The 12473-nt window shown below is 40.9% G+C and overlaps 1 protein-coding gene and 1 pseudogene across 1 annotated transcript in view; one reads left to right on the top strand and one right to left on the bottom strand.

The window, feature by feature from the left end:
* The window catches only part of SRD5A3 (steroid 5 alpha-reductase 3), a 38705-nt gene extending 34774 nt beyond the window's left edge, over positions 1-3931 (top strand). The window contains exons 5-6 of the mRNA XM_006757839.2: positions 724-858; positions 2973-3931. Of these exons, the coding sequence (XP_006757902.1) occupies positions 724-858; positions 2973-3232 (395 nt within the window). The 3' untranslated portion in view covers positions 3233-3931. The remainder of the gene's footprint in view (positions 1-723; positions 859-2972) is intronic.
* Positions 1997-2965, bottom strand: LOC102760510 (annotated as a pseudogene).
* Positions 3932-12473: the final 8542 nt, after the last annotated feature.

Below are 12473 nucleotides of genomic sequence, written 5' to 3'. Positions count from 1 at the left end.
GCTGATCATAGGGAAGTCCTTAATTTGTTTTTCTGATGCCAGTACTTAAGAGCTCTGCATTCTTCTCTTCTTCCACATAGCTGGAGAAGAGAGGAGATAATACTCTGAGTATTTCCTTTCCTAAAACGAAATCTCTCTGTCTAGGTTCTGTCTAATCAGAAAGGGATACTGTTTTGTCTTCCATCTTGGAGTTGACTTTTCTCCTCTTTGTGGGAAGCCCCCACCCTTGGCCTTCACTTGCAGTCGTTTCCTTGATTGACTGGAGCCCATCAAGTCAGCATTCTGCCCTCAGGGTCTCCCTAACAATGGCTTAGGAGAGTAGCTCAGGAGAGGTCTCAGAAAGTGTTTTTCTGACAGTAGAATATAAGAAAGAAGGCATAAATCCAGGCTGGGCAATTAGCAAGGTTGTCGCACCACACGAGAATACATCACAAGAGTAGGAGATAGAGCTGAACTCTGTGCTTAAAGCATTTGAAGAAGGAACAAGAGAATGTATCGTTGTGGAATTTTCTGCCAGGTGCCATTGAAGCTGCCCCTGGCTGAGGAACAAGTCTGCTTTGGTGTTCTTCCTCCTGTACTTGGGAAATTCTATCAGCATAGTTTTATAGCCATGAGGAACAGAGTAAGTGGATGAGTGTGTTCTGCTGACTGTGTGATTTTTCAGTTCCCCGAGCCTCTGAGATTTTGCAGCATTGGCTAACAACACAGTTCTTATTTCTGCAGTCTATGTGGTAGGGAAAAATCTCTTGATGCAAACTCGGTGGTTCCATATCCTCGGTATGATGATGTTCATCTGGTCGTCGGTCCATCAGTATAAGTGCCATGTCATTCTCGGCAATCTCAGGAAAAATAAAGCAGGTAAGATCTTTCCGAGCCACTGCGTGTGGATTTTAATACTCAGAAGTTAATTGTCCATGTACTTTCATCCTTTTCCTTCCTGCCCTAATTAGGTGACTAATTGATCAAATATTCACTTTTGGTAAGACATCTCTCTGGGTCTTGATCTTCCCGTCTGTGAAATGAGAGCATTAGACTGAGAGTTCTCTCTGGCCCCACTAGTCCTGGTATTTATGATTCTACTAGAGGCCTGGTGCATGAAATTCGTGCACGGGGGTGGGGAGGTGTCCCTCAGCCCAGCCTGCACCCTCTCACAATCTGGGACCACTGGCTCCTAACCGCTTGCCTGCCTGCCTCATCGCCCCTAACTGCTCTCCTGCCTGATCACCCTTAACCACTCTGCCTGCCTGCCTGATGCCCCTTACTGCTCACCTGCCTGCCTGATCGCTCCTAACTGCTTGCTAGCCTGCCTGATCACCGCTAACTGCTCACCTGCCTGCCTGATTGCCCTTAACCACTCTCCTGCCTGCCTGATCACCCCTAAGTGCTCGCCTGCCTGCCTGACCACCCCTAACCGCTTCTGCCTCAACCCCTGCCGTGGCCCACGGCTTTGTCCGGAAGGACGTCCAGAATGATGTCTGGATGGTCGTTCGGCTGTCTGGTCTAATTAGCATGTTATGATTTTATTATAGATTCTGTACCCACCATTTAGGGCCTGCACTGCATATATGTGTCTGACCAGTATGTGAGCACTAGTATGACCATGCTGAGTTAGTATCATTCCAGCCAAAACTCTTGACTTTTTTACTAGTTTTAAAACTTGTGTTAACTTATCACAGGTACAGTTTTTATTAGGCTTTTTGAAATATTAAAAATGGAACAGTATTATTCAGCGTTTATTGAGTGCTTATTTTGTGCCAGGCCCTACTTGGTTTTACATATAGCTTCACAAATGCTCACTTGAGGTGGGTACAGTCTTATCTCCATTTTACAGATGAGGAAACTGAGGCACAGAGAGGTTAAGCAACTTATCTAAAGTTCCCACGGCCATCACCTTGGGACTCCATAATATAACTTGGTGGCTAGTGGTAACAGCCAGTAGGTGTAGAGCCTGGGTTTGGACTTGTGCAGTCTCACTCTGGAGTCTGAGCCCCCCCACTTTTTTTTTTTTAATGTTTATGTCATTACAGTGAAACTAAATTTTAAGAGACACTGCATGCCATTTTTTGTATATCATTAGTTTGTTATAAAAGAGGCACAGAAATTATTTACGTGATGAAATATTTCAGAACGTCAGTGAAATGGGCAGCTTCACACGATACCATTTCAAGTGATTTATTTCAGTCTGTGTACCTTCCAAGAATGTCACCACCTTGAAATAAAAAATAATCCTTGTTGTTTAGAACTACCTTGGTGCCTCCCCATTCTGGAAGAACTTTGTCTCCAACTTTAACACAAACTGGTAGAGTCTCTCCACCCTTTCTTTTGGAGCCTGATCCAACAGCCACTACTGCTGCTTGCATTGTTTTTCCTTGAGATTTTTCTGGAAGCATAATGCCTCCTTTGGTTACAGTCTCTGCAGCACTCCTTTCAGCTAATACTGGGTCAGAGCAGGGAAGAAACTTTCCGAATGCCTGTCCTGCCATGACTCCTGCTGCAGCAGTTCATACTCTGTGCAGGGTCCGAAGGAGACACCTACAGTCGGGCCCGCTGGACAGTGAACTTGGGTAAAGGCGGCCCAGGGTGCAGGCCCTCCTCCCCGTGAGAGAAAGAAGGCGGCCACAGCTTCGGAGGCCTCTGCACAGGCTACTGACATGACGACTGGCAGGCAGGAGAGAAGAGGATCTTTCTCTAGGCTTTGTGGAGTCTGAGCTCTTCATTTCCAGCTTGGAGGACTGTTGGCGTAACAGGCTCTCCTGTGCTTATTTACAGTTGATAGTGTGACCTGAGCATGTGGCTCTAATACACAGTAGACTGGCCGTGGAAGTGTGGCAGGAGGGTGGTTTGCACGCATGTCTGTCATACTCTTTTCTAATAGGAGTTTTTGTAAATGATTTGGGGTTGGGGGAGGGTGATATGGTAGAACCTTCTTTTCACAGCTTCAGACGTTCAGGAAGTTTCTTTTTTCATTTCAGGAGTGATCATTCACTGTAACCACCGGATCCCCTTTGGAGACTGGTTTGACTATGTTTCCTCCCCTAACTACTTAGCAGAGCTGATGATCTACGTCTCCATGGCCGTCACCTTGGGATTCCATAACGTAACTTGGTGGCTGGTGGTAACATATGTCTTCTTCAGCCAGGCTCTGGCAGCTTTCCTCAGCCACAAGTTTTACAAAAGCAAATTTGCCTCCTACCCGAAGCATAGGAAAGCCTTTCTGCCATTTCTGTTTTGAGATAACCTCAGTCATGAAGAATGCAGACCAGGTGGCTGGCTCAATTCCTCAGGACAAGGACATCTAGAGACCAAAGCGCAGTTTCGGCAGAGCTGTTAGAAACTCTGTGTTTATACCCAACGTCTTCACTGGATGAGCAAAGCAATATCCATCAAGAAAATGAAACTTCAAAGCACTGCTTCTGGCAGACCTGCGAGTGCTGAGTTGCTTTACCAAACCAGCCAACTGCTAAAAACTGGATGAGACTCCTCGGGGCTGCTTCAAAGCAAACTAACCCGGAGCGTGCACACAGCTCCAAACACGCACCCACAGCCACAGAGGAAGAGGAGATCGTCTGTGGCTTTGTTAGGGACAAATTAACTGGACATCATAATAAGTGATACAGTAAGTGCTCCGTGACTGCTTGTCGCATTTTAATAAAAGCAGAATAGCTTCTGAAAATAACAACAATATGCCATTTCACACTAAAAGATTCAGGGAACAATGAGTCCATTGTAGTTAATTTATACTTTCACATATTACCACAGATTTCCAGTATGGAATCATCACTAGTCATTTCCACTCCTCTCCCCCTCAAATCATAGCCCAACAGAAAGTCTGAAACCTCTTTTATTGAATACCATTTGACATCCTTTTCAGGGGAATACCTTAAAATGAAAGCATCTGAAAATAAAGTATTTTTGTATTCATACATGAGAAGCCTTGAATGAAATTGAGTTACACTTCGGATTAGATAGTACTGTAGCCTCATTCATATGTAGTTATTCAAATTGGATTAATGTCTGCCTGAGTTTATTTTCACTAATAGAATGAATTGAAGCTATTGAGGATTAAAGTTGACACTTAAAATAGCTTATGTTACAATACCCACGGTTAAATCAAAGGGAAATAAATGCATTATGTGAAAGAAAAACAAACTTGAAAAATAATTTTTGCTGAGTGATGCAGCAAAAATTTCACATTCATGCAACATAAGATTTACTGGCTTATTGACTGGGGTATTAACTTCATTCCTATTATGTAGATGTAGTATTGGTCTACTCAGTACTAAAATTTTGCACTAATATATACCTTGCTAAGGAGGAAAGAACCTAATTAGGAATCAGGCACATATCAAACATAGTCTATGTATTTCCTCCCCTTACTTATCCCTCAAGTAGTAGACCAAAGCTTTTAAACTGAGATTCTTTTTACTAAATTTTAATATATGCATGTCAGAGCATATTCTAAAGTTCTTACAATAATTCTGCTGTAGCATTTTTCCTCCCATCATTCAAATACCACTTCAATGAGTTGCTCAGTCTATTCGAATAAATGACATATTTATTTATCATTTAGATTTGCCATCTTCAGGACCGGGACTCAGGAACCAAACTTTCTACATTGGAAATGTAAAGCATATTGTAGTTTGGCCTTAATGTCCACACCAATGGCATGAATGACTTTTAACAGCAAATTACTTGGGAGGAAATGTATTTTGCTTCAGCATGCCATTTTACACTAGGTCAGACTAGAATTTGGCCAATGTTCTGGAATTTCACTGTACTCTTAACTAAAGTAATGAGCATCCCTGTGAAGAACCATTCTCGGGGCCTTGACTAAGCGTCCCCAGTCCCTGCTATCCTTGCTGTCCCTTGCACGCTCTTTCATGCTCCTTACTTTACTTTTCCCTTTCTTGCCCAAACATTGCATTTCTGTGTGAAGATAAAAGAGGACGTCATGATGTCCTCAGAGGGGCTCAGGACAAAGTAGCGTGGTCTTTGACAAAAGCTTAGCCACGGAGAATAATTGAGAATGGTGCGGCACTTGCAAGATCACAGTCAGCACTGCTTTTTGTGTCAATGAAAATTGTCCCTGTGCCTTTTAGGCAGAGCACCAAAGAGAGTCAGCAAATTCATCACACGGGGAATCCAGAAATCACTTAGGGATGGGGGCTCTTGATTTTCCTGCAAGCTTAGTTGAACAACCTCATTTCATTCTCTACTACTATTAAATTAGGGGGAAATGATACTACCTCATAACAGCATTCCCTGGGTTACCTACTGCCTATAAAGTGTGCAGAAAATAGCCTTTGTTAAGTCTCCAAGTTGTAGCTCATCCCCTATGCTAACACTTGATTTCAGCAAGCAGGGATGATTTTATATCCACAAGACTGTTCTGTATTAGGCGGTTTTTAAAAATTTATCTTCAATTGTTGAAAGTATTACAGATGTCCCCTTTTTTCTCCATTGACCATCTTCCACCAAGCCTTCACCACACTATTGTCAGTGTTCATGGGTTATGCATATATGCTTATAAATTATTTGGTTAATCTCTCCCCCCACCACCACCACCATCCCCGTATTATGTTTATAATTCAATGAGTGGTTATTGCTAGAATTCATACCAAAGATAAAGGAGTCTTTGCAGAGCGTTGGCCGGTTTTCTCAATGGTTAAAGCGTCAGCCTGTGGACCGAAGGGTCTCGAGTTCGATTCCTGGTCAAGGGCATATTCCCCGGGTGCATGCAGGAGACACCCAATCAGTGAGTCTCTGTCACATCCATGTTTCTCTCTCTCTTCCCCTCCACCCTTCCTTCCACTCTCTCTAGAAATCATTGGAGGAATATCCTCAGGTGAGGATTAAAAATAAAAAAAGAGCCTTTGCAGATATTTTATATGAAGCTTAATAGTCTAAGGATACTATAAACATTTGCATAATTAAAGTACCTGAAAACTCAAGAACCACTGATGTGTAATATAGCTCTAAATGAACTAATATATTAAAGAATACCTTCAAATAGTAAAGGAGCAAGTAGACATTTTTTATACCTCTGTAAGCAATTTCTGCCCCGCCTTTCACATTACTTTTTGTACATTTCATGTCTCAGCTCTGGATTTAGTTTTGCGGTTACAATTACATATGTGTAAATGTCTCAGACATACAAATAGTCCTTTCTCTTCTGATTGTCTTTTATCTTCATTCAACTGTACCTGTCCAGTCTTTTACTGCCTCCCCTTTTATGATTTTAACCTAAATTCTCTTTTTATATTGTGCATTCGTAACCAAATGGCAGTTATTTTTTAAAATATTTTTGTTGATTCTTTTTGAGAGAGAGAGAGGAAGGGAGAGTGAGAGAGAGAAATGTTGGTATCAGAGCAAAACATCCATTGGCTGCCTCCTACATACCTACTACCTGCATACCTCCTACCTGCATAACTCCTACCTGCATACCTCCTCCCAGGGATCCAGCCCCCAACTGCGTCATGTGCCCTGATAAAGAATTGAACAGATGACACCCAACCAACTGAGCAACACTGACCAGGGCTATAATTATAGTTATTTTTAATGCATTTCCCCGTCTTTAACCTTTATAATTATTTAAAACCTATTCTGAAGTAGAGTTGCAATTTCCTGCTTCTGTCTGTCAGTCATGGTACTCAAAGTTTTATATACTTTTGTCTTTTTGTTTCTGGTAGATCAGCTCCTTCCAATATTTCTTATAGTGCAGGTCTTAGAGTGGTAAGTTTTCTCAGCTTTTGTTTGTCTGCGAAAGCCTTTATTTCTCCTCCATATCTAAAGGGTAACTTTGCTGGATATATTACCCATGGCTGATGGCTCCTCTCCTTTAATATTTTGAATATTTTCTTCCACTCTCTCCTGGCTTGTGATGTTTATAGTGAAAAATCTGATGAGAATCTAATAGGGCTTCCTTTGTAGGTTACAATTTTTCCCACCAGCTGCCTTGAGAATTCTTACTTTGTCATTAATTTTTGACAGTTTGAATAAAATGTGTCTTGGCGAAAGTCTTTTTGTGTTGAAATCAGGTGTTCAGTTAGCTTGCTCTAAAGTCCAGTCTTTCCATGGGTGTGGGAAGTTCTCATAGGTTCCCCGTTCCCTTCCTCTCTCTCTCCTTCTGATATACCCTTATCCTTATGTTGCTGATTTTAATAGATTCAGAGAGCTCTCGGTAGAGGTCTTTCCTTTATTTTTCGTAACTCACTTCTTATTTTTTCTTAACTCTCTTCTTCCTCTAGGTTTCATTCTTAGAGCTCACTAATTCCTTCTCACATCTAGTCTGCTCTATTTCCAGTGCTCTCTAATGCATTTCTCATTTCATTTAATGAGTTCTTCAACTCCAGAATTTAATTATTTCTTACATTTTCATTCTCGTGGTAAAGTAATCCTTTTGTCCCTTTACTGAATTTCTGAGCTATTTGAGCTGCCCATCTGAGTTCTCTTATCTCATTGAGCCTCTTCATAATTGCAATTTTGAATTCTCTGTCATCTAAATCACAATATTCCAGGGCTTTGGTTGCTGGAGACTTTTCGTTTTCTTCCTGTGCTTCCAAATGACCTTGGTTGTTCCTGGTATGATGGATTGTTTCTCTGCCTGCACATTTGAGGTAATGATTTTTGTTTTCTTGTTTATTTTGCTCTCAACAGTGCAGCAACTTGATAGTTAGGGCACTTTCTTTTGTTTTCCAGTAGATGGTGTTATAGTGCAAGTTTTTGTTTTGTTTTTGTTTTGAATTTTCTAAATATGTTTTATTGATTTTTTACAGAGAGGAAGGGAGAGGGATAGAGAGTTAGAAACATTGATGAGAGAGAAACATCGATCAGCTGCCTCCTGCACACTCCCCACTGGGGATGTGCCCGCAACCAAGGTACATGCCCTTGACTAGAATCGAACCTGGGACCCTTGAGTCCACAGGCCGACGCTCTATCCGCTGAGCCAAACCAGTCAGGGCTTTTGTTCTTTTCTTGCTTGTACTATTTGTGCCTGGAATCACAATGGATCTCTCCGTGGAGTAGCTCATATAATGGTCCTCAAGTTCCATCCAAGCAAGCAAGCAAGGGTGTGCAAGACACATGACACAGTCTCTCCGAAACCTAATCTTGGAAGTGACTTCTCATCCTTTGGCCATATTCTGTTTGTTATAAGGGAGTCAGTATGTTCAACCCATTAAAGCAAACTTTAGAATTCAGGATTTTCATGCAATTCAGGATTACAGCAATTGGTGTGGGACACGAAATAGGAATGGATACTCTTTCTTCTCTCCCATACTCCAGAGTCTACAATGCTGAAAGTAAAATTTGTTAGAAGATGAGTGTGCTCCATGAAACCAAACTCAAAAACTTAGAGATGGGAGAGACATCTTTTATCTTTTATAAAACTCCCTATTTCATTGTTCAATAGTTTTGTTTTTCCATTCCAGAATTCCAGAATGTATAGAATAAGTCCTATCCATAATGATGGTTTTATATGCTTTACTATTTCCCCTTCTCAGAGCAACTTTCCAGGTTGTCAATTTTTTAAATTGTGTTGTTCTTGTTGTTTTATATAAGAAGGACATAGGCTCTTTTTTAAAAAATTTCTTTATTGGTTAAGGTATTACAAATGTGTCCTCATCCCCCCATTAACCCCCAACTTCCTCCCCACCCCCTACTCATGTCTCATCCCCCTGGTGTCCGAGTCCATTGGTTTGGCTTATATGCATGCATACAAGTCCTTTAGTTCATCTTTTCCCCTTACCCCCACCCTCCCCTACTTTCCCTCTGGGGATTGATAATCTGATCGCTGTTTCTCTGTCTTTGGATCTGTCCATCAGTCTATGTTGTTCTCTATATTGGCTTATATGCATGCACACAAGTCCTTTGGTTGATCACTTCCCCTTACCCACACCCTCCCAGCTTTCCCTCTGGGGATTGATAGTCTGATCGCTGTTTCTCTGTCCTTGAATCTGTCCCTATTCATCACTCTATGTAGTTCTCTATATTCCCAAAATGAGTGAGATCATGTGGTATTTATCTTTCTCTGACTGGCTGATTTCACTTAGCATAATGCTCTCCAGTTCCATCCATGCTGTTGCAAATGGCAAGAGTTAAGAAGGACATAGGCTCTTAACTCAGATGAATTTTATTTGCTTTTCCTGGATTGCATTCTCTGGAATGTCTATCAGGGTGTGGCAATTTAGTTGCAGAAGAGTGTGATACTGTGAGGTTGTGTTGGAATGAATAAGTAAGGTCTGAGAATGCCGTTTTTTGGCATGCCTACTAATAATTTTTACTTATTCATAGGGTGTAGACTTCTCATCACGATCAAAAGGCATTCTGGATACAGGTAGACCCTAAAACTGGCTAGTACAGTTCACAAAGGGCATGGCTACCTATAGACTGAGCACTCACTTCAACTTGCCTTGCAATATCGAGGCCTACCTTTCATTTTCATGACTTGACAAGGTCTGTGTCCTTTACCATAAAATTCAAACTTGTATATAGAAAGAATCAAGAAAGACCCCAAGGAAAGTACTTAATGGCATCATAGCACCCTGATTTGCCTACTAAAGGAAACAGCTTTAAAGAAAGTGTTATAGGCTCTGTTATAAAGACCCTCCCCTCATCATCTCCCACTTGCATACTGTGTATTCTGATTAGATTTCCTAGTCAGCAGTCTTTCATAGTTTCATCTTAGACAATATTTATAAAGTTATCTTTGCACATTCTTGGTGAAGAATAATGCCATTTTAATCTTAGATCTACGAAAGAATTAAGTCCTCTTGGGAAACAAAGCGGGGGGATGGAAATCAATCATGAGATTCTCTGTACGTACAGGCAAAGGCAGAAAGACTCCTACCGAACTCAGGAAGTTTACACACATGCACTCTTGTGGAGTGTACAGGAAATACAATGGTTATGATATTCCTCCCCCTGGATCAGATGCTCAGATCAGATTTTTTTTTCACTGAATCAGTTCAGTGCCTTATATTAAAAGAGCACCTACCTATTTCCAGCTGTTTACATGTTACTCCTCTGAAAAGAGAAGAATAACAATTTATCTATTCAACCAAATTTACTTAACATCTACTATTTGCAAGCTCTGTGGTAAATGCAGGGTAATGGAAGACAAGATTTTTTGTTCTCAAGGAGCACACACTTACGTATGAAGATAAGGTAGATTTCTCAAAAACCTTTGCCTCAATTTAAGATCATGGAAGGAATATATCAGTGCCATCATTTCCCCACCACCTCACGTTATTTATATACAGCTCAAATCCTGATGCTTGATAGATTTAGGACCACCCACAGGGCCTGTTTCATGAGCATGCAACCTCTGCCGCTGCACAGGGCCGCACTCAGAAGGGCGCCATGCTGGAATTAATCCTATGCTATTGCTGCCTTGGAAAATCTCAATAATTATTTTTGAATTTGTGTTTGGTAAGTGAAGTCCTGTGGGACCATGGAGCATGCATGTGAGCGGTGGGACACAACGGGAGGCACCGCCTGCATGTGTGCAGAGGGCTCGGGCAGTGCAGGTACCCCAGCATACCCGCACATGCTCAGAGCAGTTCAGGGCGCTGCTGGGCGGGCGCCTGGGCCACATTGCAGTGGTGATGGTGATGGCAGCAGTAGAAGCAGAGGCAGCAGCCATGGCAGTTCTGGCTCCAGAGAAGAGAAGGGGCTCTGCATGGGGACTGCCCAGCCCCTCAGTGGTCGGCCAGCTTGCCAATCCCTGTGTCATCTACACAAATATCAGCTCTCCAATCTGTTGGGGACAGTAACTGCTGCTACTCAGGCAGCAAGCTTTATAGGTAAATTAGAACAAAGTAAGAATGTAAATGTGAGCATTGCAATAAAACATTTCAAGGAATTATTAGAATTTTCTTAAAAGGTTTAGGATCTCTAGTTTTGAAAACTGCTGCAACCTTGCAACACAAATAACCACAGTGTAGAAATATAAATCAAATGTAAAGATCATCATAGATGATCTATAGAAAATAACACTATCTTCATATGAAGGTTTGAATTAACCAAATTTTTTTTTTGCTAATGAGGAAGGTAATTAAAATTGTTTTCCCACTCTGGCTGGTGTGGCTCAGTTGGTTGAGTGTCATCCCGTGCACCAGAAGGTTGCCAGTTCAATTCCCGATCAGGGCACCTACATAGGTTGAGTGTTTAATCCCTGGTTGGGGTGTGTATGGAAGACAATGGATGGAAGTTTCTCCCTCACTCTGATTTCTCTCTCTCTCTCCCTTTCTCTCTCCAACGCCCCCCCCCCCGTCTCCTTTCTCTCTCTCTAAAAATCAATTAAAAACTTTAAAAAATTGTTTTCCTTTGTAATTGAAGATACAATGACAGAAAGCATAAACAGGACTTTTGAATTACACCCAAATCATGAGGCCACTTTCTGTTGACTGAGGAAACTAAAACACTATTGTATAAAGTTATACTTAAAAATAAATTCAGATTTACATAAAACTAATTCATATGAAGAATTAAATCTGTTTAGAAAAATTAAAGTACTAATGTTTGTATTTCAAAATAATGTATTAGAAATGTATCTTAGTGTTGTCACAGCCTATAAAGATTCCTAACAATTGCATCAGCAGATTCTTTTCAAAATGAAAATGATCTAAATTTATTTGTGATTGTACATTTGCCTCGAGCGACTGATGTAGCTTTCAGTCGTATCTCTTGAAAAAGAAACTGCATGAAATGAATTTCTGATCTATTGAAAATGAAAATAAAATGAAATAATAAATCTTGATGAACTTTCAGACTAGTAAGCTAGAAGATTTTCATAATCAATCAAGATATCACATTAATAAACTTATTGCTTATTGTATCATGTAGAAGTAACAGCAAAGATATCATTTTTGTAATTTTTAAGTTCATTGAATTACTCATGGATTACTATTATCCCTATTACATTGGTACCTCTCACTGCACTTTTTTTCCTGCTTTATAAACATTTTCATTTTGTACTGGGCCCAGCAAATTATGTAGCCAGCCTGACCCACAGGTAAGAGTAATGACAAATTTCTATCATAAGCTATTATGGAAGACAACAGTTCATGGTTATGAATCCTTAAGAAGTGTAGGAAAAGCCCTAGCTGGTTTGGCTCAGTGGATAGAGCATTGGCCTGTGGACTAAAGAGTCCTGTGTTTGATTCCAGGCAAGGGTACATGCCCGGACTGTGGGCTTGATCCCCAGTAGAGAGGGTGCAGAAGGCAGCCGATCAATGATTCTCTCTCATCATTGATGTTTCTACCTCCCCCTCTCCCTTCCTCTCTGAAATCAATACAAATATATATTTTTAAAAAGTGTATAAAAGAGCAAGAAAATGCATGTTCTTGGTATGTCTCATACAAAATCTATCAACTCGTAGGCATTTAATCTATGTGAAAACAGTGTAATAATATGGCTAGAGTGCGGAATTTGGCATAAGGAAAAATCTGTATGTGATCCAAAATGGATGCTA

Source organism: Myotis davidii, unplaced genomic scaffold, assembly GCF_000327345.1.
Source record: "Myotis davidii unplaced genomic scaffold, ASM32734v1 scaffold173, whole genome shotgun sequence".
NCBI lineage: Eukaryota > Metazoa > Chordata > Mammalia > Chiroptera > Vespertilionidae > Myotis > Myotis davidii.
Note: the sequence above shows the minus strand (reverse complement) of the source record. Positions and strands in the feature narration are given on the sequence as shown.